The sequence below is a fragment of the Pleuronectes platessa genome, chromosome 7 (genome assembly GCF_947347685.1).
Source record: "Pleuronectes platessa chromosome 7, fPlePla1.1, whole genome shotgun sequence".
NCBI classification, from domain to species: domain Eukaryota; kingdom Metazoa; phylum Chordata; class Actinopteri; order Pleuronectiformes; family Pleuronectidae; genus Pleuronectes; species Pleuronectes platessa.
The window spans coordinates 18,324,520-18,352,420 of record NC_070632.1 but is presented as its reverse complement, the minus strand read 5'-3'; the positions used below and the strand labels follow the sequence as shown (position 1 = coordinate 18,352,420).

Sequence of the window (27,901 nt, the reverse complement as noted above, 5' to 3'; positions counted from 1 at the left end):
TTACCTGTGACCCCGACGTAAGGAGCTCAGAGACGAGCGACGAACTTCGGCTCCTTGAGTTTCACCAGCAGGTTGAGCATCAAGGATACATAGTCCCACCCTTCACACTCATGTGATTGTAGCACCCTATGGCCACCCAGTCTATTGTTAGACAGCTGGACACACACACTCATAAACACGCACGCACACACACACACACACACACACACACACACACACACTCCAGGTACATTCATGACCTGGTAAAGCGTCATATGTTCAAGTTTTGGAAAACAAAGACGTTGGGCAACATTTCCCCCCTGATATGAAAAAACAAGGCAACACAACTGTTACAAAGACTCTTTTCCTTTTTTGTTTCTTTATTGCTGAAGCAAGCACAAACAATAACTTCACACATTCAAACCAAAAATACTGCATGAGACTCACAATACATTTTGGCAGATTTCAACTCGGCTGCACTGATAGAAACACCAGGCTACCATTTAAGTTCACTTAAGCAAATATTCCAACTTGAAAGCATAATGCAGTTGTCATGCAAAGACAGTGGCATGTAATCTGATTGTGGATAAGCATGGGGTCTGACTGATCACTGATTCGTTGTTACAGTGGTTTTCTCTCTAGCACATGATTTACTTGACTTTCTCTTGTGCTTATACGACACAATAATGTGATTGTTAAACTGCCACAAGTCAAAAATACAAAATAACCAGGAATTGTTGACAGAATGATTGTCATGCTTTTAATTGTTGTAACTGTTATACTCTGGCTGTCCCTCTGGGAAGAATGAGTCACTGATATTATGTTCTGCTCTCAGGATCCTGTGTGAGGAAACCAATAGCTTTATTAATAGTGTATTTACCAATGCTTTATATATCAGTTATAGGTCGTTAAATAGAATAGGTTTTAGGTGTCCAGGTTTTAAAATAACCTGTTGACTGGTTTTATTGTTTCTATTTATAAATATGTTAGTTATAAATGTAGGGAATCCATTAATAACTCAATTGGTTATAAGACAGATAGACTTCAAATTTAATAAAACATTATTCCACCCACTCATCATCTTATTTTAGCTCTTTAACATAAAATAATGTTACCGCTGAGGATTATGAGAATTTGATTTCTTTGCAGGTATTTGCTCACAAACGAAAGTTTTGGAGAATTAACCTTTGTGGTAACCTTATTTACCTTATTAACTTTATTGACCTTTTGACCTTTACAATGACACCAGATGGAAAGTAAGAGGATCACAAGTGTTGTGAATAATTTTAAGAAGAATCTCTCTAACAAAAATGATGGACGAACAGCCGTGATTGTCATTCCATTTCACTCTTAACTAAATGATGATCAACACCAGGGATCGCCAAGGTCTGCAGGCTTCATCCTCTGGGAACCATGAACCTCGTCTTAGCCACTACACAATGCATTACTCTCTTTAGAAACCTTCTTCATTAAAGAGTCCTTCATTAGAAAGTGGCTAACTACTGAAACAATTGTAATATGTACATGCTTTCTATGGAGTTAAAACTGTGACTATCATCCCAAAAAAGCAGTGAGTGTGTAGAACAATATAACACAAATGCTTCTAATTGGGTGGATCAGTGTGGGTCAGTGTGGATCAGTGTGGATCAGTGTGGATCAGTGTGGATCAGTGTGGATCAGTGTCCTGTTTTTGAATTGGGGAAAATGAGGATGAAATCTATCCCATGAGTTATCAATCATTTAAGGTGTGGTTTAATATGACATCAAATTTCTACATGAAAAAGATCAAAAGATCAAACCAATCAAATCAATACAAATTAATAGATTTTTAGTGAAAGCTGGAAACCTAACGTCACTCGTCCCGGTCCCTCGTCTTTCTCTCACTCGGAACTTAAAATACAGGCGTGTTGAAGGGGAATGGAAACACACACAGGAGCAGAGTAGCCTTGTGTTTGGTCTGGTTTGATTGATATGATGGGGTCACTGGTTAGGGTCTTACACCTGCTAATAGAAAGAAGAAGAAAACACATTAAAGATCCATTAGTCAAAGCAATCCTCCATGTTGCAATCAAAATAGTAGGATTTACCAACATTTCTAAGGTGTTTAATGATATTTGTCTCAGAGCTTTCACACCCCTACTTCTCTATGTGTATATAATGCGTCTGCATGTGTGTGTGTGTCTGACTGCCAGACACAGTCCCCCTGGCGATGACACCATGCAGCCAAAGCCAGGACATGATTGAAAGCTGTAACTTTGTCATTTGCCCTTTACTTCATTGCTCAGTCTATTTCTGATGAAGAAAAGGGGACGATAGCTATTTAGGGTTGAAGCTGACACTTGACTAAACGCTTTCCACCTCTATTGTTCACATTCTGGTTCAGGCGGGCTAGGTGTCAGAGGAAATGGGACTTTTGATCACGGAGACGAACAACGTTTTTGTCATGAGTACATGATTGATATGAATGGCGAGTTCTCTCTCAGGCTGTAGGGCTACGTGGAGGGTCTTTATCATTAACAATGACTGAATAAGCCTTATGATTGTTGCGATTTGTTTTTTAAATAGTTGGTAATCCTCCCTAGCAGTTGGCTGTAATGTGAAAATCAAGCAGCTGCACTGCGGTATGCTTGACAGCTCGCCGGTAGTGGGCAGCCCAGGTGGCACCGGGTGAACAGTGCAACAGCCATCCCAGGGGGCTGGAGGTTCTTTATACTGGGAAACAAGGTCAGGGTGAGAGGCTTTTTAAATATAGACCACAGTGCCACAGAGCCAAGCTCCTGCCCTAAAATCTCCTGCAGCCGATTTGATTTACAGGGAGCAGCTACTCTGGCACATGAAGGAAGGTTGGTGGGCTGTAGTGGTTAGGAGTCCATCGGGGATATAAATCAGTCATGGCATGCTCAGAGTGACATTGTAGTTAAGTTAGGTAGCAACTTCAAAAAGTAAGAGCCCTACTCTGAAGACATTACTCAAGTAACTGTCTTAAAACAATGGCCGAGATGCCGATAAATTAATAATGACATAGTTTTTGCTTGTTGAATAATTTCTCTGTATTCATCCTCTTTGAGTTTATGCTCAAATTACATTTTTGTTGGAATTTAGGCATCAAATTATTGTTGAATGAGGATTGTAGATTTGACCCCTTTCATTTACACCTTTTACAGTAATATATCATATTATATATGTACTTTTACTTCTAAGTTAGAATCAAACATTATTTACAATCAATTTACAAACTTACCATTTGTGACGAACTTGCCCTTTCCTACCACTGCCACCTGGAGAAAATGTGAGAAGAAAATATGAGAAGAAGAGTCTGTAAAATTTAGAACTGTATAATGTTAAAAAAAATTTAAGAAAATATTCTGGGATCAATTTCAAGCTAAGGTGTGTTAACTTCTTCTTCCTGAGAGTGAAAAAGGATCCCTGTAAATGAAACAATATGAAAATGATGGTTCTGAAAGTAAAGAGATATGTGAGGGTGAATGTTGTGGACTCGTATAATAGATAGACAATATACAATATATAATATGCCATATTAAAGATTTTATTAAAACACTGGTCTGAAAGAAAATCATATCACTAACAACCACATGCACTAAACAATATTATCCTCCTCACTTAAATGCAGCTTGTAGCTCGGCACAAAAAGCTGTGCACAGTGCAGCCAAAACGTCCAGTCACAACATACCAATCACATTCATGTTTAAAAATAATCCATGTTCCACATAAACAACACAATCAAAGCCAAGGAAAAACTATTTATGTCCTCAAGACCACTCAGGGAACAAAGTAACCCAAATATTAAAGTGTATATTACAGTACGTGTGTAAGTGATAAATACAGAAATCTACTCTTTCATCACGTCAATATTCACAGTTCCGTTCAGGCAGCTCAACCAGAGACTTGAAATCCCCAATTTGACTTTTAATAGGAGATAATTGATGTTTACAGATGTGTGAGGTTCAGTTATATGGACATTGACTGGGTGTGTCACATCCACAAGAGACATGTGTGCTTCTTATACAAACCATGGTTACGTTTGAATATAAGGAGCAAAGGTGGAGGTAGAATGTAGAGTTATATCGTGAGTTCAGTCCCTCACAGAAACATCAGACAGATTTTGACTGAATCACTTTTTGAATTGCCTGAACTGAGAAAAACAACCAATCGTATGTGTGTTGGGCGAAGATGTAATATCAGTGTAAAACATCACAAATCAGTCACACCATGCCTGTTGGGACATGCACTGAGTGTTACCTCTTTCACCATTGATTATTTAGACTGAATGAAACAAACAAACAGGATCATGTCACTATGAAATCCCTTAAAACACGAACAGGAAGGTGTTAAACACAGGACGTGTGTCTGTGTGTTACCTTGGCAGGTGCAGAGCTTTTCTTGGTTTCCCACATGCCGCGCTTGTTACCAACGTCACCTGGTTTCACTTCCTGTCACAAACAACATGGCACCTTTCAGTCTCACACAGGGGAGGAAGAAGTAACTGTATTCTTTACCAGAAGAGAAGTACAAGTACAACTAGGTACACATACTCCAATACAAGTATAATGGAAATATCAAAAGTCAAACTAGTCCTCTTAAGAAAATACTGTTATTGTCAGACAAATTTCCTTAAGGACAATCTCATCTTATCTTATCTCATCTCAACTTATCTTATCTTATCTCATCCTACTTCATCTCATCTCAACTTATTTTATGTCATCTCAATTTACCATATCTCATCTCAACTTGTCATATCTTATCTGAACTCATCTTAATTTATCTCATCTCATCTAATCTTACCTCATCTAATGAACAAATATTCATTATGTGTCAGATTATCGGTTGCAGTTGAAGTGATATGTATGCAAAGGGATACCTTTATCAGTTTGAAGAGAGGAGCAGGGAAAGTTTGAGTGAGGAAAACTGTAAGAAACAGGTGCGTCAGCAAAGTGGAGAGAAAGGCAGATAAGAAATGAACAAGTAAACACACAGAGAAGAGAACACAGACCATTTAAAGAATTGATCATGCACCAGACTGCTATCCAGTTTCATCCCTTCAGGGGGGGCGTGGCCGCAAAAGTAGAGGCAAGGTTGAAACCAACTGCTCCTTTGGCCAAGACGTTTGACACTAAAGATATCTTGCTCGTAAATGTCCACGTTAGAACAATGTCACACTTCATTCTGCAACCGTTCTGCTTATGGACACAGAGTAATGTCTCCAGACGACCTGCTGGGATTAGCAGCTGGTGTCCTACTTTGAGTCAAGGACACAGTGTCCACCAAGAACAAATGACCTCCTCCATTTAATGGCACAATACCATTAGTAAATAAACTAAACTAATAATTCCACAACATGTTGGTTAAATTGTCTGTGTTGTGAGACAAGTGAATAATGTCTCTGACAAATGTGAAGGGACATGACCTTCTACCTTAGCCTGAAGGAGACTTGGAGAATGGAGTCGCAGTGAGATAAAAATACAGCATGTCTTTTTTTGGCAGAGACAGAATCACAACGACTGAGCAAACTTTTTGTAATTGCTGTTTGTTCCATGGACTGTAACATAATCTGAAAATACCTGCAGAGGTCAAGTTGATTAATGTATAGAGAGGAAAACCTCTGAATGTAGATATACTGAAGTCTGAATCCGTGCCTTGTGGATGAACAGTTGTCTGCAGCAATGAGAACAATATTCTTTCTATATTCAAAGTTTTTTTTCCTAATGTTTATATTTAAAACTGCATTCATCTAGCTTTAGGTTTTCTTTTTTTTGGAGGGTTGCTTCATTTGCAGATGCTGTTACGTAAACTGTCCATATGGTGTCACTACACTCCTACACCAACACTGTCCCTTCCTGCAGCTCAGAGGAAAAGGCCACAGCCAACAAAAGGCTGGCATGTTGACGTGCAAATGAGAACATTAGCATGTACTGAATATCAAGGGATTACTGTGTTTTAGTAACACTGGTGTCTGATTTACAATAGCCCGTGTGCGATGAGGACAAGGGTTTATTGGGCCTTACTGCCGGCTTTGCTGCTGCGGGTGGTGCAGCTGCTGCTGCTGCAGGTGCAGGTGCAGGTGTCGACTTCTCTGGCTCTGCAGGCTTTGCCATCCAGCTGTTGACACGTCCAGCCACACCTCCTCTGATAACAGCCAAGTCCTGGGGGAAAAAAAGATATCATGTACTCAGTCTCATGGTCCATCAGTGAACCTGTCCGTCCTTGATTTCTCAATCCTCCACCTTGTTGGCAGGGGCTGGACTTTCAGAGGAGCCGCCGACGTTGCCTTTCTCCCACATGCTCTTGATGCTGCGTGTGCCTCCTGTAGGAATATCTGCCAGAGGAGACTTGGGGGATTTGCCTTCTTTGCTACCCTGTGGAGACAGAAGATGATTTCATACTTTGAAAGGACAAAAAAGCAGCTCGACGCTGAGCGAGGATCAATGGTGGAATGTACATTCACTCAATACTGTTCCGAAGGTGCTTGTTGTGACCTTGTCTATTTCCATTGTATTTCTGTTTCCATTTTCTGTCAAATTAGTTTGACAGCCAAGGTTAATAGTTTTTTTGCAGATTAAAAATAAGATGCATTGTTAAATAATCAGTGGTTCCAATCATTTTTAGTTTACCAATCCAAGCTGTGTATCGTTGAGGTTCATTGCCATATTTTACACGAAATACACCAAAGACACATTTCCCCACCAGACTTCTCAGATAATTCTAATTGTCTAAAGTTTATTTGTTTTATTCAACTTCATTTTTTAATTTTTTTAACATTACTTACTTTCTTACTTTCCTATTCTCTCACTGCCCCTGGGACTGATATTGTCATTCTTAGTTTTGATATTATAAATAGATTTTGTGGATAATACTTCTCTGCTGTTACTTCAGAATTTTAATACAGGTTTAATTCTCTAATTAAGATTTTATACATTGTCTATTGGCACCTTTACTTAAGTTCAGGCTCTGAGGACAGTGAATAATGTTGTCTCATCTCACCTGGAGTGCAGAAGTGTACTGGTCCAGTCTGTTGCCTATCTTGGACACAAGTGGAGTGTGTGACACTCTTGCTGCAGTGCTGCAAAGATGAAGAACACAATTTAGTTAAATAAGACACACTAACCCCTGGTTTATTCAACCACTGAAAAATAACCATTAATTTCTCACTTTTTCTGGGCTGATTTGCTCAAGAATTCTGCCTTCTCTCCAATCTGCACACAACAAAACATCAAGTTTTAAGTTATAAATTAGTTGGAGTCACTGACATGCGCACGTAAGTTAGACTCGGTCAAGCTGCTCTGTTTCTTCTTCCTGTCTCCAACATATTCTCACTGAGAGGCAGACCAGTCTGTCACTGGGAATGTATGTCTGTACTGCTACTGATCATTGTACTGGTCAGGGCCCGAGTGATTTAGTTTGGCTGTAACAGAGCCAGGACACACACACACACACACCAAGCATGGTGTGTGGGATGAGGACTACTTTAGAAGGGAATCAGAAATTCTATGTACACACTCAATTCTGAACATTCCTCCAAAAATACTCCAGCAAGAAAAGGCATCATAGATCATCTACTGCCATATTTTAGTACAACTCAAATGGCAGACAGCATATTTGTATATTCTTGTCATCTATTAATATAAATCTAATAGCAACATTCAAAATAAATGAGCAAAACCAAAGATAAAGGGACGTAGCTGTGCTTTGGTTGCCATGTCTCTCAACTGTAGAAAACAAATAGAAACAGATCAGAGAAACACCTAATGTGAGATGAAATTCGTTCCTGCTGTGAGTTCGATGAGAAGGTTAACACCTCTGTCATGTTGGTAAGTTCAACTAATTATGGTAATTCATATTTTTTTTACTGACGATTGAAACCCTGTAATGTGTCTGAACCTCTGGTCCAGGACTCACCTTGGAGGAGCCTTTGGGACTGATAGCAAAGGAAGGTTTTGAGGTGTCCTCTTCTTTCTGTTTCTTCTTCTCTGCAGCCTCCGCCCTCCTCTTCTCTATCTCCTCCTTCATCCTCTTCCTTTCCTCCTGTTACCAAAGCCACAATTTACTGTCACACCTTCGGCCCAACAATCAAATCAAACTAAAGTTAAGTGTTGTTCAACATCTCGGTTCCTTACAAAATTTCACAATGTGGAATATTTTTGTGGTAATATGAATTCCTGAGTCCATCCTGACCTGTTCTTTGGCTTTTTTGTCCTCCAGCTCCTGTTTCCTCTGCTTCTCCTCCTCCTCCAGGATCTTCCTCCTCTCCTCTCTCTTCTTCTTCAGCTCCTCCAGCTCGGCTTCTGAGTTCTGTTGCTTCTGCTTCATCTTCTCAAACTCCTCGCTCTCTGCGTCGTTTCGCCGGCGCTTCAGCTCCTGCAGCTTATGTTCAGCCTCCTTTCGCTCCACGTCGTCTGCCTTCGTGGAGGGAGCATTGTCCCTGCACAGGCAGTTGTTTAATGACGACACACACATACAAACTCACATGACCGGTGGCTTGAAAATTATTTAAACTGTAAATGAACACAATAAAAGTAATGGCTACATTAAGTCAATTTTCTCATAATCCGTTTTCTCAATTTTAGCCCATTTTCTCATACTCTATCAAATGTAAAACTTTTCTTATACATTTTATGAAATGAAATGAATGAGCAATAAAAAAAATGACAAAAACAATGTGTAATATTGGAATAAGGTGTCTGGGAAGATTTACCTTGACGTCTTCTCTGTTTTCTTGAGCTTGTTCTCAATGAAGGCTCCGTTCTGTTTGGCTGGTTCATTCTTACAAAAAAAAAAGAAATAATTTAGACATATAAAAACCGCACTGAACTGTAATGTTTATTAAATTAATCACTTTTTCTTTACCTTTTCCTTAAGACCAAATCTTTTAAGCTTTTCGTTCTTAATCCAGAAGAAAGAAGAACACGATTAATACAATAATGGAAAGAAGGCTCAGTAGAAACATATCTTGTCAAAAACCCATAAAAAAAAGGAGAGAAAATGAATTCAAGGCAGATCTAGACTAAATGTTATGCTGTAACATCCTGGACACAAAAAATCTGATTTGTGACCACAGCACAAAACTAGGAAACATCAAATATCTGAAAAACCTGGACGAATCAGAAGTGGCCTACTACTGCCCTTTAATCCTAAACGTTAAGGATTTGCTTTAGAATAAAATGTCCCTATTCTGTTGATTAAAAAATGTGGACAATATAAGAAAAGGTTGAGTTCAATACCTCCTCTTTCTTCTTTCTTTCCTCCATGTCTCTCTTTTTGCATTTATCCTCCTCCTCTTTTTCCTTTTTATCCTCTGCCTCCCTTTTCCGCTTTTCCTCCCCCTCCTTCCTTTTCTTTTCGTCCAGCTCCTTTTTCTTCTTGTTTTCTTCCTCTTCCTTTATCTTCTTCTGCTCCATTTCTTTCCTCCGCTTTTCTTCCTCTTCCTTCTTCTTCTTTTCTTCCATCTCCTTTTGGTGTTTTTCTTCCTCTTCCTTTTTCAGCCGCTCTTCTATTTCCTTTTGCTGCTTCTCCTCCTCCTCTTTCTTCTGTCTCCCATCCATCTCCCTTTTCTGTCTGTCCTTCTCTTCTTTTTCCTCCATCTCTTTTTTCAGTTTTTCTACTTCCTCCTCTCTCAGCCTCTCCTCCATTTGTTTCTGTTGTTCCTCCTCTTTCCGCTTCTTCCTCTCCTCCTCCTCCTTTTGCTGCCTCTCTTCTTCCTCTCTCTTCAGCTTTTCCTCCATTTCTCTTTGTTGCCTCTCCTTCTCTTCTATTCTTAACTTTTCTTCCATTTCTTTTTGCTGTCTTTCCTCCTCTTCTTTCCTCTTCCTTTCTTCTTGCTCATTGTCAAGATCAGGAACAGCTTCCTCTTCTTTTCCTTGATCTACCTCTTCATTTGTTGCAGCGTCAATCTCCTCCTATGGGAAAATTTAGATTTATTTATTTTCTATCATTTTCTTGACATAGATAAGTAGAAATAAAGTTATAGGAAGAAAAGAAAAGATAATATATAATTTATTGTGGCTGATGATTCCTGTCAAGAGAAAAATAACCTTTAAAATATATATTTCTTTTTTTGCTTTAAGAACATTATTCTCTTAAGAAAAAAAGCTGGAAACTCCTCCTTACCTTCTCTACTTCCTCCTCCTCCTCTTTCTTCCAGGAGTTCATATCTGCCTCTGCCACCTGGTCCTCCTTCTCCTTCTCCTTCTCCTTCTCCTCCTCTTCCTCTTCCTCTGTCCGCTGCTGACTGCTGCGGTTGCTAATGGAGGACACCTCTTCCAGTGGGCCGTCTGTGCCGTCAGGGGTGCTGATGGTGGGGTCAAACTCCTTCTGTCTCTCCATCGCCTCCTTCATTCTCTGCTGCCTGCGCTCCTCCCTCTTGGCGAGGCGCTCCAGCAAAGCCTGGTCATCATCTGCACCTCCAGCATCGATGGTGTCAGTGGGTGTGGAGGAGGATTCGTTCTCTTCAACACTGTAGAAACGTGAGATTGATACGTTCATAAAGAAGCAGAGTCTGAAATTCAAGTCCAGTTAAAGCTGAATCTCTAAATTCCCCAAAACCATCATATTTCTTAAACTATTAAAAGTCAAGAATCGTTCTGCTGTGGAAATCATTCAAAGAAGGGCACAGCCACTGGAAGCAGTTCCAAATATTGAAACCCAAAGTGATTATCCAAACCTAAATGCAGGTAGAGTTTGGTTCTTATATTATATAATATATAACATAATGTTTTGCTGGTATTTAGATTTCCTTATTAATCACAGTACGGAAAGGGTTATTCGTGGTCTAGTATTTTCCTCAAACTTTTGTTACCCTGTAATGTACCATGTTGGTCCCTAGTACTTGCTGAAGTATTTGGAGTTTAATTTATTTATTGTTTTCTCTAAAATACCTAATTCTTACTCCCATTCTCTTATAGTATTCTTATAAGTATCAGCTCAGTTTTTTGTTGGTACCCGACTAATTCGATAAAATAACACTGCTGTTGAAGCATTACATCTTCAAATAGTGCACAATGATTTCCATTCCTCTCAGCTCACTCTCCCAAACTACTCATCCTCACAGGGAAATCTGCTCCTGCTCAAAAATATTAGTCTGCTCTCCTCTGCTTCAGTTTGAGTCATTAACTTGACACTCAGGCAGATTCTGTGCGCTAACTCACTAAACTGCTCTGCCTGTTGGTCACCTCTAAACTAAAAAAAGACTCAAGTCTTCTTCTCTGCTTGATTCAGAGGCTAAACTCGGAGGTCTGTATTTGTCTGTCTCTTGACTATCATGCCCAAGTTCCTCTGTTTTGTCCCACAACAGTACTCTTCAGAGTTATGGTCCCCTCATCCTCATTGTACCTGTTACTGTTGATAGCATCAGAAATATCAGACTCCTCAGGCTCCCTCATCTTCTTCCTGTCCTCCCTCGCACGTCTCCTTTGCTCCCGTGCTTCCTCCTCGTCATCATCGTTGGTGTTACCCGGCCTGAACCATCAAGCACACAGATACACATTAATGTGTTGGTCAAACGATGAAAGACATTCACGTTTTCTACATTTTCACTCCATAATAAGACACACACTGAGGAAAAATTGTGTTTTCTTAACAGTCATTATCCAGTTACTGAACTTGAATCATTAATAACATGATAGTTACTCAGGAGGAAATGTTTTCCCTAAAATAGATGCTTGATATTGTTATTTCCCGATAAAAAATGTGTAAACCAAAGTGACCATGAAGACAGTGGGAATTAACTTTCTTCTCAGAGCACTTGACCCTGTGTTGACCTGCATGGAAAGACTCCAATACCACTATTCTCATCCATGTGTATAAACCAGTTTCCATTCTATTTTTTTACAAGTTTCCCATTTTCAGCCTCAGTCGATGCTGCTAGATGTTACGTGAGACAAATGGTCAGATTTCATGTTAGCACAGCTCCCTCAGGAGTTACAAAAACGTTTTACATAAATGTTACTGTTACATCTCCAGATGAGCAACCCAAAGGATGTGAAACAAAATAAATGGAGAGAAGATGATGAGGGCAAATTGGCCAATAAGAGTGGAATAAACCGCTTATATTCAATGTCCCCAAAGGAAAAGGGAAAAAATGTAGACATATCTTCATATTGTGTAACAGAAGTATCCGGCATCCCTTGAAATTTTTCTCTGTACCCTTTGAGACATCTCGACCCCCAGGTTGCAAACCGCTAATACAAGCCACACGATTTCAAGAGACATAATCGAGACTGGAACCACAACGGAATGAGAAAAGGCTATGAAATAATAAGAAACACACACTCTCTGTGTGTCTGAGATACAAATGTCACATTGAAGAAACAGAACATTGAGAAAGTGAGGAAAAAGAGAAAGATGAGGGAATAAGACATTTTTCTAGAAAGCTAACAATATAGGCTATTATGTGCCGATTATAGATGAGAGGCAATTGCCAAAAATGTTGCCCTCCTGTTTTCCCCTCCATCCTCTCACATCCCTCGCTTGACTTTCACTCAACTGTGAGAACATTCACAGTGAGACTTTCGAAGCGTGCCAGCCTAGGTCTTTCCAAGCATTACCAGGCTTTATGAGGCAGAGAGAGAGCTTCAAATGGCCCATTGATAGAACATGGGCCATTCCCTCTGCTCATCTTGAATTCTCTGCACAATGATTTACAGATGTTGGGAGAGGAAGAGTTGGATGAGAACCACAAGCATCCTCTCTGTCTTTAGAACAGCAACAAAAAGCCAAATGAGGCGGAAATCCAACAAATCCCCGGGCAAAGGTTCCTCCGAATAGAGTGGGTCGCCTCAAGTAATCACTGAGGAAGTAATTCAATAAGATATTACTCCACCTCAAGCTGGAGACCTGCTGTGAGGCTGCTGTAAGAGTTTTACTGGGACATTTCCAGATGAGCAACCCGAGGGATGTAAAAGTATGATAAATAGGGGGAAATATGATGAGGGCTTATTGTGCAATAGGGGAACCAAATTAAATGATATAAAAGCCACTGAAAACCCAACAGACAGGGTCTATCGCATTCACAGAAGGCTGTGTCGTGCCAAAAAATGGAAGGCAAAACATTCCAGTGTCTGCAGCACTTCCTTGGGAGGCAGAGAGTAGCGGAGGATCTGGAGGCTGGCGACAGGCTGTATGGCAGACTGGGCTGGTATGGCAGAGCTGTCTGAGGTAAACAATTTCCTTCTCTGAGACTCCAATAGGACATCAATCGACTCCTGAACTTAAAGAAAATGATGCGTGAGGTGTTGATATGGCAACATTTCACTATCATCTCTTGGTGGACCAAACCAATGGTATTTTAGATTTTGAACAGATCCCATTAAAAAAACAAAATACCCGACATGTTATAGGTTGTCTATCAATACTGTCTGACTTCCCTAAACTATAGCTATGTCTCAATTCAGGAGCTAGAACCTTTCGGAGGCTACATTTGAAGACTGATATGAAGTCACAGTGGCACACGAAGGCTGTCCGATTTCAGAGGCTCTTTCTAATGTGACCGACAAATGCCTTCTTTCGTCCCCAAGAAACCATGGCTCCAACGGGGGGGATCCTTATCGGGCCAACCTATCCCAGGATTCATTGAGCTTCAAGAGATAATGGCACCAGCAAGCAACGAGATCTCCAATGCTTGAGTGTCCAGTTCAACAGTTGACATATTAAGAAAATCAAGGGGCATTAAGACTTTCTCCTCATGTCCAATTTTAGGGGTTTCATAGCAGAGTATTCGTTTGGTTCATTTTCATCTTAAACGGCTTTTACTTGTTTTAAAATATGTATTCACCAGTCAGACAATGAGTTTCTGTTGATTTATTCCCAACCCCTTACAATTTAAATGTAATTATCCAAGGATTAAAATCAAATTCAACTTTACTTACGTGAGTGCACAGTTCAGACATTAGAGTCTACTTTATAACAGTGCTGTAATATTTATCTGAGAACAGAAAGTGAGGGGGAGGAGATGACAGAGAGTGAGGGACAATTCCAAACAGCAGCCCAGTCGAGTGACTCTGCAACTAGTGAAGAAATCACTGGAGATCATTAACCCGTCATCATCTGAGCTCCGTCCAAGTCTTGCCTGCTCCATGTGCAGCCACACAGGCACTCACAAAATCACTCACACACATTATGCATAGTTCATAAGCGCAGGGAAAATTAATGTAAACTCTAAAAGTGGCTTGTCTTGATTAAACTACTCCACACGACACTGATGACTTCCTCCGGCTGTCTAATAACTGGAAGCAACAGCAGATGTGGTCTACTGAAGTCACACCCTGCTGAAAACTTTGAGGCTTGGATTGAAGAGGATGAAGTTTGGTATTTTGCCTGTCCTTCAATAGTTGATTTTCAAATTCATCTTTTTTTGGCCTGAATTTCACTCACTTTCCCCAAACCGTTTCTCTGTGTGACAAAGTGTCAAGGTCCATGATGGTGTTTTTAGCTGCATGCATGTGTTTCATTTGCACATGTTTACATGTTCTAAGATCGTTCACTTACTTTTCAGAATCGACACGCATCTGCTCTCTCCTCTGCCTCCTCAGCTCCATGCGGCGGTCAAAGTCATCGTCCATGGTGCCCAAAAGATTCTCCTCACTTTCTCGCTGAGAGACAAGAAGATGTTTCAAAATAGTTAATTACTAATCAATCGTTAAGCCATCCGTGCATCGTACCTTTGGAGTACAGTAGGTTCCTACAACCATTTAGGACGGCTCTCAATACATCAACATCATTTCAAACTGTTGGGATATTCAATAATCCCACTGCGACAGGGAAAGATGCTACTTTAAAAAAGAAGCAGTAAACAAATTAAAGTAAAAAAGTGCTGGGAGCAACACCCAAGACAGTTTAATGGTCTAAAAAGTCACAAAAACTCCAGAGTCTGTTGGTTCACAATACCTGAACAGTAGCTGAAAGTTAGTCCATAGACAGCAGTGTGTCCCCTCCTTCTTACATCAACTTCTACAGTCTGGTTTATATCCCGGGCTCTGCAGCTAAGAGAATTCCTGCTTGTTCTTTCAGTAGCGTTTAACTACCAGAAAAGGCAAAGCCTGCCTCTGTGCTCCCCTCTCGTTCTCTCACAGCCTCCCACCTCCTCCTCCTCCTCCTCCTCCTCCTCCTCATCCTGACTCCTACTCTGTCTCCCGTTCTCCTCCCTGATCCCTGATTGCTGACTTGTTCAAATAATTTCTCTTAGTTTATCTTATCCTGCTTTCTTTGCTCTGTCTGACGTGCTGTAGATCTTGTTTAGTCTGTTTTTATTTATTTATTTGAAACTCCACTGGCTCCCCTGATGCCCTCCTGTTTTCTCGAGGCCATCTCGTTGCTGATAAGCTGATGCAGAGATATTTCATATGTATATCAGCAAACTTCAATAAACTAAAGCCTTCAAGCACCCTGTCATGAATCAGTAGTACAACATTACCATGTATCATTTTATATTAGGTGTTATCTTCAGAGAGGGTTGAGATTTATTGTCAAGGAGTTAATGACTTTCTGAAGATGGTTTTTGTCAAGCTGACCTGCAGCACCTTGATGCTCTGAGCTCAGTTTGACCAGTTTCCTTTTTAATGTTACACTAATTCTAACAAACGTCAGTACATAGCTGTAACAGTCCAGAGAAAACTAATTAAATTATTCTCATTCATCTTGATTTGAAAAATGTGTTTTGCTGCTGCTTTCTTCTCTTACATTTGTTCTTGTTCATAGTTCATAATCATGATATCACATCATAATCGTGTGCACCTCTCATCACTAAAAAGAGTTTAACAAGATTTTAATAAACTTTGCTCTATATTTTTAGAAATAAAGTTTTCATCATTAATGATCAAATGGGCTCGATCACTTTTTTTACTGAAAGTTAGATAAACCTCTAATGTTTGTCTAGTAAATATGATGCTATAGAGCAGGCAACTTGTTAGCTCATCTTATTTCAGTTTAGCTCATCTTAGTTTATATTAGCTTATCTTAGCTTATCGTAGTTTATCATATCATAGCTTATTTCAAAGTAGCTCCATGATGCTATCTTAGTTTATTTTAGCTTATTTAAGCTTAGCTCAACTCAGCTTATCTGAGGTTAGCTCAATGTAGCTTATATTAGTTTATTTTAGCTTAGCTTGTCGTAGCGTAGCCTAGCTGTATTGCTCAGCCTCGAAACAGAAACAGAAATAGCTCACACTACTCTCATTTGTTTAACTGATACAGAAACAATGTTTGAATTCGTAATTTTAGTCTAAAATAAGTACTTTTTATCAAGAATTGATTATTTAGCTTTGAGGTGCTACAAGGAAGATGTTGTTACCTGTGAATAGAGCCAAGCTGGGCCCACTGTTCCCAGTCTTAGCTAAGCTAACTTTGCAGCGTTGTCTTCTCATCTATCTCTCAGCTGCAGCTTTTCAAAGTAATCATTTAAACATGGATGCACTTCTCGAGTAGCCTCTAATAAAATAAAAATACATCTGTGTTTTGTCCTGCTCTTGTAGGGTTCAATTCCCTAAGTTGAGCCACTTATGTAATATAATAAGACCATAAGATCATGTGCTGAGACTCCAACTGCATAACTCCCTGCGCCCGAAAGACCAAGAGGCATTATCTCAAGTGTTCAAAGATATCGTGTTGAAGAAGTCGAGTGCATAGACTTGCAAACAATATGCAGGTTCATTCACCTTCAGCCTTCAGAGCATTTCACCATGTGCCATCACCCAGCTTTATAAAAACATCTCATGGAACATTGGCACAATAATCAGCTGCCATCAACCATCAAGTTTAAAAGAAACTCAGACAGCTGCGCCAACAGGTGCCGAACACTGTCATGTCAAAGTGCAGAGGAGCCAACAAACGCTCCGAAAATCATTATGAATAAATAAATAAACATAAAAATAAACATAAACATAATAAACTCATTTTCTTTCGTTTGAATTTTGAGAGCAAATACTTACACCCCAGGCACGTTAACAAAAAATATGCAACATTGGTGCAATTACTAATGAGCTTTATGCTTGAAGAAATAAATAAATGAAATAAATTAATTGTAGTCTAATATTTATCAAGTAGTCTGATGATCTACTGTAATGACTATAGACCTAGATGATGGAGGAAAAAGCCCTCCATCAAATTCTGACACACACACACACAGAGACACACACACACACACACACACTCTGAATCATTTGACATCTAAGAACATGCTGAAACAAAAGGATGTGGATACGTTTTCTGGCCTTCCTCGTAAGAAAACCAACTTCTCGTCTTTCTCCTTCTATATCAATCTGTCTTTCTATCTCAAGATTCGAAGCAGTGGGAGTCCGAGTGACATGAGCTCACAGAGTCAAGCTGACATCACACTTTATTTTCGTTTATATCGTGCACTTGGCCGATTATCTCCCCTTACACTGATATGACCCACCTGCTGTCTGTTTATGTCCCCACCAGTTGAAACTAAGTGTAGCACAGCATTATAATCTATTCTTACCTGCATGAGATTACGTGAGTTTTATGTAACTCTCTTATTAAAAGGGCTACTTCAGTGTCGTCCCTTTATTTTGTCATCTGGATCTTAAGGGTGGAAGAGGAGCCCACCAACAATGAGCAGTGGATCACAGGCAGTTTGGTTTTCACTATGGCTGATACCATATACAGTCACAAAGGCTTACAACCAGAACATGCCGACAGAGGCCTTTCTCTAACACCCACTCTACATCTCCAACAAGAGGTTTCCTAGAAAAGGTCGCGCTCGTTTAAACAGTGCCTCTAAACAAAACAGCAAAGCGATTTATTGCAAGTCATATATCTGCTCGACAAAACAGTTTTAGAGGTGGTTGTTACTAACACAGATACTATAATGATCTGTGGAGGTCAGGGACTGAACTCAAAGGTCTCATTTTAATGTAAGTCTCATAAAGTGATGTTACATCTTGATCCACAGCCTCAGGATGTATCCTCACTTTCCTTATAGAGTGACTTACAAAGTCTCGTCCACTAACCACAAGGTTGGAGGTTTGATCCTCAGCACAGCCCGTCTGCATTTGTCCTTGTTCTGTCTGACAAAGGACCATTTCAACTGATTATACATTACATGTCATTTGGCTGACGCTTTTGTCCAAAGCGACTTACAATTATTACACTCAACATTTATGAGGGGCCATTTAGGGGTTCAGTATCTTGCCAAGGACACTTCAGCATGCAGATGGGGAAGAGTGGGATTTGAACCAGCAACCTTCTTGTTGAAGAACCACCCATCTACCACCTAGGCGACACCGCCCCCATACCACAGCAAACGTACCAGAAGTCAGTTTGATTATTTAAAGCACCTCCCTGTATGTGCAGGCTGAACTGCATGGCACTGAAACATCCAGGATTATGTGCAGTTACAGGAAACCTACTGATCTCTGGTCTCCTGATCTGATCTGCAACACAGAGGCAGCATCAGCAAGGCACCATGTCGAGGGCCCCTGCTGTTCACAGGCAGATGTGATCAGGATGAGTACAACTGATCATTTTGCTTTCAGAGACCATCAACAGCACCATTTTCACATAAACCTAAGATTATCATACATTTCTTACAAGAGCATTCCTGCGAAAAATTCAATGTTCCAGTTCTAATCTATGGAAGTGAAACACTCACACCTTCACTGACTTATTTCCTTTTTACAATCACATAATGCAAAGTGATATCAATCACTCTCCTTGCAAATGTTCCTATATGACTAATGGACCCTATTATACTGCAGACTGACCGACCTGCAGGCAAACACCTCAATCACCCACACACACACACACATACCGTACACACACACACACGTCAGATTTGAGATCCAGCCCTGTTTTTATTGGCCCAGGTCCTGCCAGGCTGGCAAAGGTCCGCATTTGTAAAGTTTAACAAATCATCACTCTGGAAGCAAGAGGGAATTAGCTTTCTACACATACATTTACAGATAATCACTAGAGAGTTGCCCCTAGCAGTGGCCCCATCAGTCATCAGACAGGTGATTTGTATAAATTAGAAGTATGTTGCTTGCATAAGGTAGTTCAAATGCAAAAAATCCACCGTTTATATGTTGACATTATGTTCTGGTGCCCCCTCTTTTAACAATTTTATCTTTTTCTTCTAACTTGCCACCAAAAAAAAAACACAGAATGGTGCCTGTAACAGTTTAACAATTATACATCAGTTACTGGTTAATCTTGTTTTACCTCTTTACCTCATCACTAACACTGACCAGATGCTTCTCATGAATATTTATGTGGATGTTTGCAAGAGTCACGTAAAACAGCCCAGACAAGGAAACAATTCTGCTTTGCTGCTGGAAGCATTTACTGTGACATGTGGACTGGTGAACACTGGTCGTGTATGTGTTCCAACATTTGCATTTAAGCATTTCTGAGAGAATATCGATTTGAAAGACTGTCATTTCTATGCATTACATACTGAGCAAGAGCCAGGATGCAATTACCCAAACTTAACATACAGTCTGGAGGGGAAACAGTGAGCCTGGCAAAACCTCCCAGCAACTTCTAGAGGCGTTTTCACAACTGAAAGTCCAAACCAACGTTCATTGTTTGTAATTTTTCTGGTTAGTATCGGTTTCACATTGCTATGCCAGGAGCGCCCAAAAGCATTCTTTGTAACAAAGGTATGGCTTGTCTTCATCACCTACAGAAGCTGCACATATACTGGACATTGATTGGTTTGACTGGTGTGGTTCTAACGTTGGCGTGCTTTCAATTCTACAGTTGAAGAACAGGTTCCTTTTATTAATTTTGTTACTACTCTTTTTCTGGACTCTGCATTTTTCCTTCTACTTTTCGGTCCTGTCACGACTTCCTGCAAAGTGCTCCCGAAAGTCCAAACTATCTATAGAAGTGTTTTCACACTGCAAATAACCCAGACTGTTTTGGTCAGATCAAACTTTGTCCATTCGTCTGAACCTTGGTCTGAGACTCCACACTTTGGTTCAGACTAAACTGAAAAGCCTGAAGGGCTGGACAGAACTAGGCAGTAAAACTTCACTGAGTAACATATTGACATTTTATGTCTCAGTTTGCCCTAAAATTATTAAATAATATTTAAAATATAACTTAAACGCCCCCCCCCCCCCCAACAGTCTAATCTTCTTATGCCTCCTTTTCTATATTTAACACTTACATTAGACATGAGTGTTATTTCTCCTAAAATGTTGAGCTGTATTATTCAAACCTGGTGCAGACAAAGAAGGTTCGGAGACTTTTGATTCATCCTTTTAATATACTTAGAACGTTTTATTGGGAGACCTTAAGAGAGTAATTAACGAGCACAGTTCTTAATAAACTTGTTTTGCTTTTGGAAACATCCAGAGCCAGTGCCACCAAAAGAAGTTAAATCACAGTGAACCCACATTTGACTCTTTTGTCTCTGAAGCTGAGGATTTAGCCTGAGAATTCCTCTAGTGGTCCACTGACGGTTACAATAAGTCTTCTAGGACATTAGTGCTTGGCATGCAACATAAAAGTTAAGAGACTCCCACTAAAAACCCATAATTACATCAATTGCATGGTCCTCCTTTGTGTTTCTTTTCATCCCAGCATTGTGTACATGCCATGGGCTGTTTGTATATAGTCGGCCTGTGTAATTACTGACCTGATGATGGCGTCTTTCTGGAGAGGTTGCCAATGTATTAATAACACATCAGACGAAAAGGCAGGAAAAAATAATTGTTTTTAATGGCTGATTTACATTTGGTCTGGCAGCTTACAGCAGACCTCACATCTTCATTCAGAAAACATGCAGGCAGCTGGATATCAGTCTGTACAACTCTCTCTGTCTTGTAATCAATCAAGTTCGACTGGTGGGTATGACGGAAAGGAAGCCAGACAATAACAAATTAGGTCTTTGTCCTTTTCGTGTGGAGACATAATGTGATCATAAACATCGGGCGTCAGCTTCGGAGTCGCCATCTTCAGTTGCACATTCTGTTACTGTAGCAGCCACCACGAGTCGATTTTTTAGCCACTTAGCTCACACTCTTACAACTATTCTTTTTTCAGGTCTGTGAATTTTTCATTCTTTATTATGGCTGTTTTTCACTGATGTTACTGTTACTGTATAACAATTTTGTCACTTTAATGCAAACTACACAATGATCTAAAAACTAACTGAAAATTATCATCTAAGGCAGGGGTGTCCAAACTACGGCCCGCGGGCCATCTGCGGCCCGCCATCCATTTTAAATTGGCCCGCCTCAAAAAAAAAAACATTATAAAAATTATTATTTTATTTTTATTTTTTTTAAACTAACAATTTAGTAGCACTGAAATGGCAGTTACTTATAGCACTATGTAGTTTTGCTCTATTTTTGAAAAATTGTACTTTTTTGATTCTTGTTGTTCATGGGTTTGTACCCTCGATTAGGGGAGAGTGGGGTAATTTGGGCATTTTTTACATTTGCTCCCCTCTAGGCGAGCTAAAATCATATCAGTCAAATTTACATATTTCCTATTAATTCAGGATGTTTCCTAGCAATGGAAATGATCAGAATGTCTTCAGGACAAAGGGCAGTGAAAATATGATTGTTTGTAAAAAAGTGGTCTTGTGTCTCACTTTACCCCGGCTACGGACAGACCAGAGAAATCAAGGGGGTAAAGTGATCCACTTACCTTTTCCACTTTTAAACTACCATAACAACACACGTTGTAATAGGTCAATTAAGCACATTTATGATTATTATGATTCATGTAATCTCTTAAACACCCTAGCTTACCTGAACATTGTTTCTATGTCCCATTGGCAGGGACAGGGATATTGATTTTCTCTGCGTATTCAAATGCCAGTTCACAGCACTTAACTGGAGCAAGGCTATGGAACTGGTCAGCTAGATGTTTTAAGTGTTTGGCAAGCTCCTCCTCCATCTCATCTGTGAATATTCTCTTTGCCTCAGCTACTGCACCCCAGGCTACTGATTTTACTTCCCCGTCCTCTTTTTTCTTTATGAATCTTTTGAGGGTTGTCTTATCAATATTTCTATCCCTTCCAGCTTTTCTTAAGGACTTCTTTCCTTGCATGACCTCAGCGGCTGCACTCTCCATCTCTGGGAGGGGTGTTTGGCCCCAGGTTGTCTTCCTGGTGTAGTTTCTATGCATGATGGCTTTTCTACAATGTTTAAGGCATTAAAAATAAAACATATGTGATGTAATATTACACTAAAATATGGTTAAGACTAAACTTAACTTGTGCTACATGTCTCACTTTACCCCACAGCCAACATTTTAGAAAAAACATCTCTTAGCAATTCAGGCTAATCTTCAGCTAGCATCAACCACATGGTTTTATATGTTGGAAGTTCACCAACATGTATGATATAAGTTTTTCTACCTGAATCAATTTGTTTTGACACAACAGTTGATGCAAGAAAATATACTTTTACATGCAAAATGAAATTTTTTGTGAAAAAACATTCTAACCACAGCATCAGCACCAACTTCTCCTTCATGGCAAGGGTGGAATGGGAGGGGCTTGAAAACATAATGATCACATGACCACAAATGTGTTCCGTTGCCTAGATACAGTGGGTGTCTCACATTACCCCACTCTCCCCTTCCCTTGAATGCACTGATTGCAAATCGCTTTGGATAAAAGCGTCAGCTAAATTAATTGTAATGTAATGGACTATGGCCCACTATGTTGTACTACTCAGTTTTGACACTAGGTGGCGCCACGCCCCCCGCCCTAAGCTACGCGATTGAGGCACACTGTCAACAGTCCGCTCCAGGGCAGGGGGGCGTGGCGGCGTGAGTGGCCCAGACCTTCAAATTATTTTCTGTATGTGGCCCTCGGGACAAAAAGTTTGGACACCCCTGATCTAAGGTGATATAAGCAATTTTACCAAATATAAAAAATCTACCAAATCTCTAAAGTAAACTAAAGTACGATGTCAGTCAAACAGAAATTTATTAGAAAATGCAACTAATCAATCAATTCATAAAGAAATGATAAAGTCAATGATAATTAAAACTGCAAATTGCTGTGGCCCTATATTAGATAAGGGAAAGCAGACCCTTAAAATTCTCCATAGATCATCTGTTAAAAATGTTTTCAAAGCTGCAGGAACAATTCAGCAACATGGGGGTATTTCTACATCTTAAGAAATAATGCACCTTGAAGTGAAAGTGAAATGTTCTGTTTACTTATAGAATGCTAAAACTCTGTTTGAATGACTTAATTTGTTTGTAAAGAATATTCACTGATCTTTTTTCTTCAAATTCTCAATAAGACAAACAAGCCCAAGAACGAATCAAACTTTTAAAATATGCAATCTATGCAGACAAATACAAGTGACATACAAGTAACTAAAGTAACTTCCATGTGTTAATCTCTCTCATATGAGTCTGGTACATCACACGTTAATCCATTCTACAATTATAAGAGAAAACACTTATATATAATCATCATATCGTTATATAATCCCTCCAATCAGCTACATTTGAGATCTGACACAGTGAGGGATATAGTCAGTGTGTGGCACAGACAGGACTTGTGTGCAGGCAGCTGACAGTGTGTAAAATGGGATGAATATGAATCTCATTTTAGATGCAACTCTCATGTAATTGCACTTCTTTGTTTGGCTTTAATCAAGGTAAGAAACAAGACTTTGGTAAATCATTATGAGCAGATGAAAGGGGTTTCATTTGGAGTCTGTTTGCCTGCTGCACTAAGTTCATGATGCCCTGCCTTTGAGAGATTTTGACTTGTCCTCCATCCAGGACAGTGGTATTGTGGCATTTATTTTCAAATTCTGAACCTTTCGAATTTTGGTGTAATACAGAAACCAAAAACTCAGTCACTCGTTCTGTGGAGGCAAAATGTTTCGCAAAAACTTGCCCACAATCCTTTGGGCCACAAGCAGAGTGTGACCACAGGAAACTCAATACATTTAAACTCTTAGCAGCTTCCACATTGTGTTAAATCTAATAACAAATTCTAACAGCATCTCATCTGCCTTGTTGATCATTTATCAGCCTGCTCTTGCAAAATAAGGTTAAGTCCTGAAACATGAAGGTAAAGATGCTTTGGGTATTTTCACATGGATGAGTTCTTCCAGACAAACTAACAACACCAGCCTCCTGGTTGTTGGGTTCCAGGATCTGATATCTGGGACGAGTTTGAGCCGTTGATTGATAAATTGCAGTGGTTTGATATTTTGAGTCTTTAATTATAATGTCCTTGATGGATTTGGGTCACCAATGTAATATCTGCCCTCAAGACTTGAATGCTTAACCATGATCATCCATCCTCCTCCACAGACATGGCTGATCCCTGAATAAATACCAGCCACACAGCTCCAGTCACACAGTCTGCTCAGCAAGGTTTTAAGTGGGTTTCCCTATGGTTTCACATCTTTTTTCGGATTTGGGATCAGAACCATTGAATTGTAAGCCCAATAAATGTTAGGATGTACATCGGCCGAGTACATTATATTTGCGTCTGCATCTGTTTGTTTGTTTGTTTGTTGGCAGGATTACACAAATTATACTCAACCGATTTCAATGACATCGTCTGGGGTCACATCTGGGGACGTGACCCCAGAAGGAACCTATTAGGTTTTTGTGAGAAAATGTTCTCAACTCACTGCACAGTGAAAGCAGAGTGAATGTTTTTTTCATCTCACGGTATAAATATTTGACTTTTGGCTTTATTATACTGGTCAGTGTTTTATAAAGAATTAAAAGTGATGTCATGGTTGCTCTCTCTGTAATTTGCACTAATAAACATACAAACTATATACAAGATAGAGGTCATTCTATACCCCCAATCAGAGGAGGTTCTTGCTAAAAGATAAAGGACGTGCTTCAACACACTCAGTGATAAACAAACGCCAGAGAGGCGTTTGCAATGAATCAAGAAGCCGTAGCTGCTTACTCCACATGACCAAACATGGTCACATAAGAAAAAGTCCCTGACCAGGATGCAAATTCCTTTCAGTCTACCAGCCAGGACGTGCACGCTGTAGTGCTGACCTTTACTGCAGCTCATTAAAATGTTTGTTTGGTATGAAAAGGAGGGCGTGTCGATCTGCAGCTGATAACCATCAAGTGGTCGAGTGAAGATTTGGATACTCAGTCGGGCTCCTCGTTTCTCCTCAGTGCTTTAGTAAGCAAAGGACCCAAGGAATCCATCACGCGCTGACAGATGAACCTTAAACAAGGGAAATGTGTTGTTCACTTGCTGAAATCTGTCTTTTATTATGACAAATCTGCTCTTAGTGATAAATGAAACATAACTGAGGTATCTTTGGATTTGTTTAATGAATCCAAATCCAGAGCTAAGTAACAGTTTCCTCCTCGACCAGGGGGACTCAATGGAAATAGATACAGCTATGTGCACTCCCTGCTTTGCATCCCATCAGCTGAGACAGTGTACTCGGCCTCCTTTTAAGGAAGCACACAGCCAGTGTTAGTTGTAGTGTCCCAGCTTGGCCAAGTGCAAGGCCACAGACACAGAGCGTGGTTTACTCTAGGAAATACCTGCTGCTATACAAATCTAAGAATAACTGCTTTCCATTGTAGTCGCCATGAGTCCACTGTCCATACTGTGCTGCTGGGAGGCCAACTATCATCACCGTCGTCATAGCGATGGTGCAGGAGCAGGTGAACGTTTAAACAAATAAACCCTGAATCTCAACCGTTCCGGGTGTGAGCCAGAGGAATGTTATTCCACCTTGCATCTACTAAGTAGATTTGATGGCAGACTGATTACTGATGAATGCCTTCATTTATGTCAGAGCCAGTAACGTTCACCTCTTACCTCTCCCGCAATTTGCTCATTTGGAAAACCATTTCCTCTCCTGTTTAAAACGTCCCATCTGTGCATTGACAGAGCAGCCGGCCTTCCTCTCTGTCGAATCACGCCACCTCTCAGAAACAAGGACTCATTTGTTGCTCAGACTAAAGCCTCCGCATTGTGATTCAGCCCTGTATCGGTTTCTCATTTGGTAAATTTGACTTCTTTTTAATGACTGCCTTTAAAAGTCTGTTTAAAAAGTCATCTGCCTTTGTTTGTGTGCACAGGGCAGCTCGTGCCCTGCTCGCTCCTGTCAGAGACGGCGGTGTTTGGATCAAGCTGATTTGATGCCGCCCTTTACGAGGAACTTAAGTCGTCATGTCATTAGACTAAATCTGTGAACTCTCCTTTGTGTAGATTTATAGAAGCTTTGAAGTCAAATCTATGTCATAAAATTCGTACACTTCATTCCCAAACATTTTTACTGGATCTCTGCACAGCTGCATTCACTCGGATTATGGTAAACTATCCCGAGGATACTCAGCAAACCCGGAGAGACGAGATGAGCCGGTGGTCATGAACTCCAACTCACATGTGATTGTAGCCTTTATCTCCAATACCATCTAAGGAATAGGAGACTGACTTGGCATGTCCACAGGCAGCAACAGCTTCTCCACAGCCCGTTGTCAACTCTTTAGTCTTTAGTCAAATAACAGTATTCAATGCTGTGTTTGACAGAGCAGATGCGTGTTTCCTGCTTGCAATTACTTTGTCAATGGGGAAGGACAAGTTTGTCGTTTATCTTTCAGACCCTGATAGAAATGAGTAGGTCCTGCCTTCCCGATATTATGTCACAAATGCAACGTGGATACAGAGCCTTCTGATCCCTCTGCAAAAATCTACTGAACTATATGATTGTTGTTTTTTCAACTTTACTAGCATCTCTTGACTGAGAATTGAAAGAAGAAAGGAAATTATTGCTTGTAAGTTGTCAGTATAAACAAAGAAAACGGACAAAGGTTTAGGTTCATATTTCATATCATTTTGTCTATTTCTCAAGCCTGTGCACAAACGTGCATAGAGGTGAGAATTTTTAATTCACTTTCCTGCTGTTTTAATATCTTTGTGCAGACTTTTCTCTGCTTTATACATTTTTTTCACATTAAATATCAAATGAGTTGTATTGATGATATCAACTTTTCAAAACACATAGGTGTAATCAGCCTAAATAGAAGGGCATTTTTTTCCAAGGAGTGAGATATCTATAACAGATATAACCCAAATTATTGCAACATGTTATTTACAGTCTTTTGAATATAGAGCTCTTCACAATCTAATCCAGTTGGTTAGTTTAACCCTTAAACCCTGTGGTGACATCAAATTATGTCTTGACATCATCTAAAACTACATCGGTCACAGTGCCAGCATTATTCTGCTGAAATTCACCCACATCACTCTAAAATAATAACAATAACAACATCCCGTTTCAGCTGTAAGAGGATAGCATCATAAAACTTACCAGGCCTGCAGACTGAAGTGACTGTTCCTGCTCGAAGTCAGGGCAGCGCGTGCCCCCAGAGGTTTATAAACACAGCCTGAACAGCCCCGCCTGCTCCGACTGCAGCTCAGTGATGTCCACACTTGGCCAGTGTGTGTGTGTGTGTGTGCAGGAATTTATGCCATTTGTCCATTCAGTTTATACACACAATTGTATATGAGATTAACTAGCTCCTATAATAATTTCAATATGATGTAGTTTCTATTATGATAAATTAGGTCTTTAGAAGAGATATTTCTGTAAACATTTTCTGTCTTCTCTCCGTCTCTGGAGTCAATGCATTCATGTCGAGACATTAAGTCACACAAACATCTGAGAGGCCGAATGATGCACATCCACAACACAACATAGCTAATAAATGTGATTTCTCAATTCCATACAGTCAAATGTATTGTTGTCGCCTCATAGATGGGAGCAAAAATCATGCTGATCGCTGCGTCTATTTTAGAACAATTTCATCCAATTAGAGGTTTTTCTCCCTGGCTCAGCCCCTCTGGTCTGGACAAATTACAAGAAACTGTTTAGAAACTAAGAACCACTCCTCTGCATCCATCCGTGGTAGCTGAACAGTCTTGGCTGTTTATTGTTTCCAGTGGGCTCGAGGAAACCACAAACCA

General features: G+C 40.0%; 1 protein-coding gene across 4 annotated transcripts; it reads right to left on the bottom strand.

The window, feature by feature from the left end:
• Window positions 1–339: 339 nt before the first annotated feature.
• On the bottom strand, window positions 340–27,315 carry cald1b (caldesmon 1b). Of its 4 annotated transcripts, XM_053427916.1 has the most exons (17): window positions 27,246–27,315; window positions 24,964–25,141; window positions 14,476–14,579; window positions 11,323–11,448; window positions 10,102–10,447; window positions 9,216–9,890; window positions 8,842–8,877; window positions 8,690–8,757; window positions 8,170–8,416; window positions 7,894–8,019; window positions 7,147–7,190; window positions 6,979–7,057; window positions 6,222–6,353; window positions 6,003–6,140; window positions 4,359–4,430; window positions 3,221–3,257; window positions 340–1,983 (listed from the first exon to the last, which is right to left on the bottom strand). In XM_053427916.1, exons 3-17 carry the CDS (start codon window positions 14,547–14,549, stop codon window positions 1,967–1,969), a joined length of 2,217 nt encoding a protein of 738 aa, XP_053283891.1. In that variant the 5' UTR covers window positions 14,550–14,579; window positions 24,964–25,141; window positions 27,246–27,315; the 3' UTR covers window positions 340–1,966. The 4 variants fall into 4 exon arrangements, with proteins under 4 accessions (XP_053283891.1, XP_053283887.1, XP_053283892.1 ...); XM_053427912.1 differs by lacking the exon at window positions 24,964–25,141 and having other exon boundaries at window positions 27,246–27,300; XM_053427917.1 differs by lacking the exon at window positions 24,964–25,141 and having other exon boundaries at window positions 340–1,980; window positions 27,246–27,300.
• Window positions 27,316–27,901: the final 586 nt, after the last annotated feature.

Coding starts and splice junctions, on each gene's coding strand:
- cald1b (XM_053427916.1), bottom strand. CDS start 14,549: ATGGACGATGACTTTGACCGCCGCATGGAGCTGAGGAGGCAGAGGAGA. Junction 8,878..9,215: donor AAAGAAAGAAGAAAGAGGAG/GTATTGAACTCA, acceptor TTCTGGATTAAG/AACGAAAAGCTTAAAAGATT. Junction 7,058..7,146: donor AGCAAATCAGCCCAGAAAAA/GTGAGAAATTAA, acceptor TCATCTTTGCAG/CACTGCAGCAAGAGTGTCAC.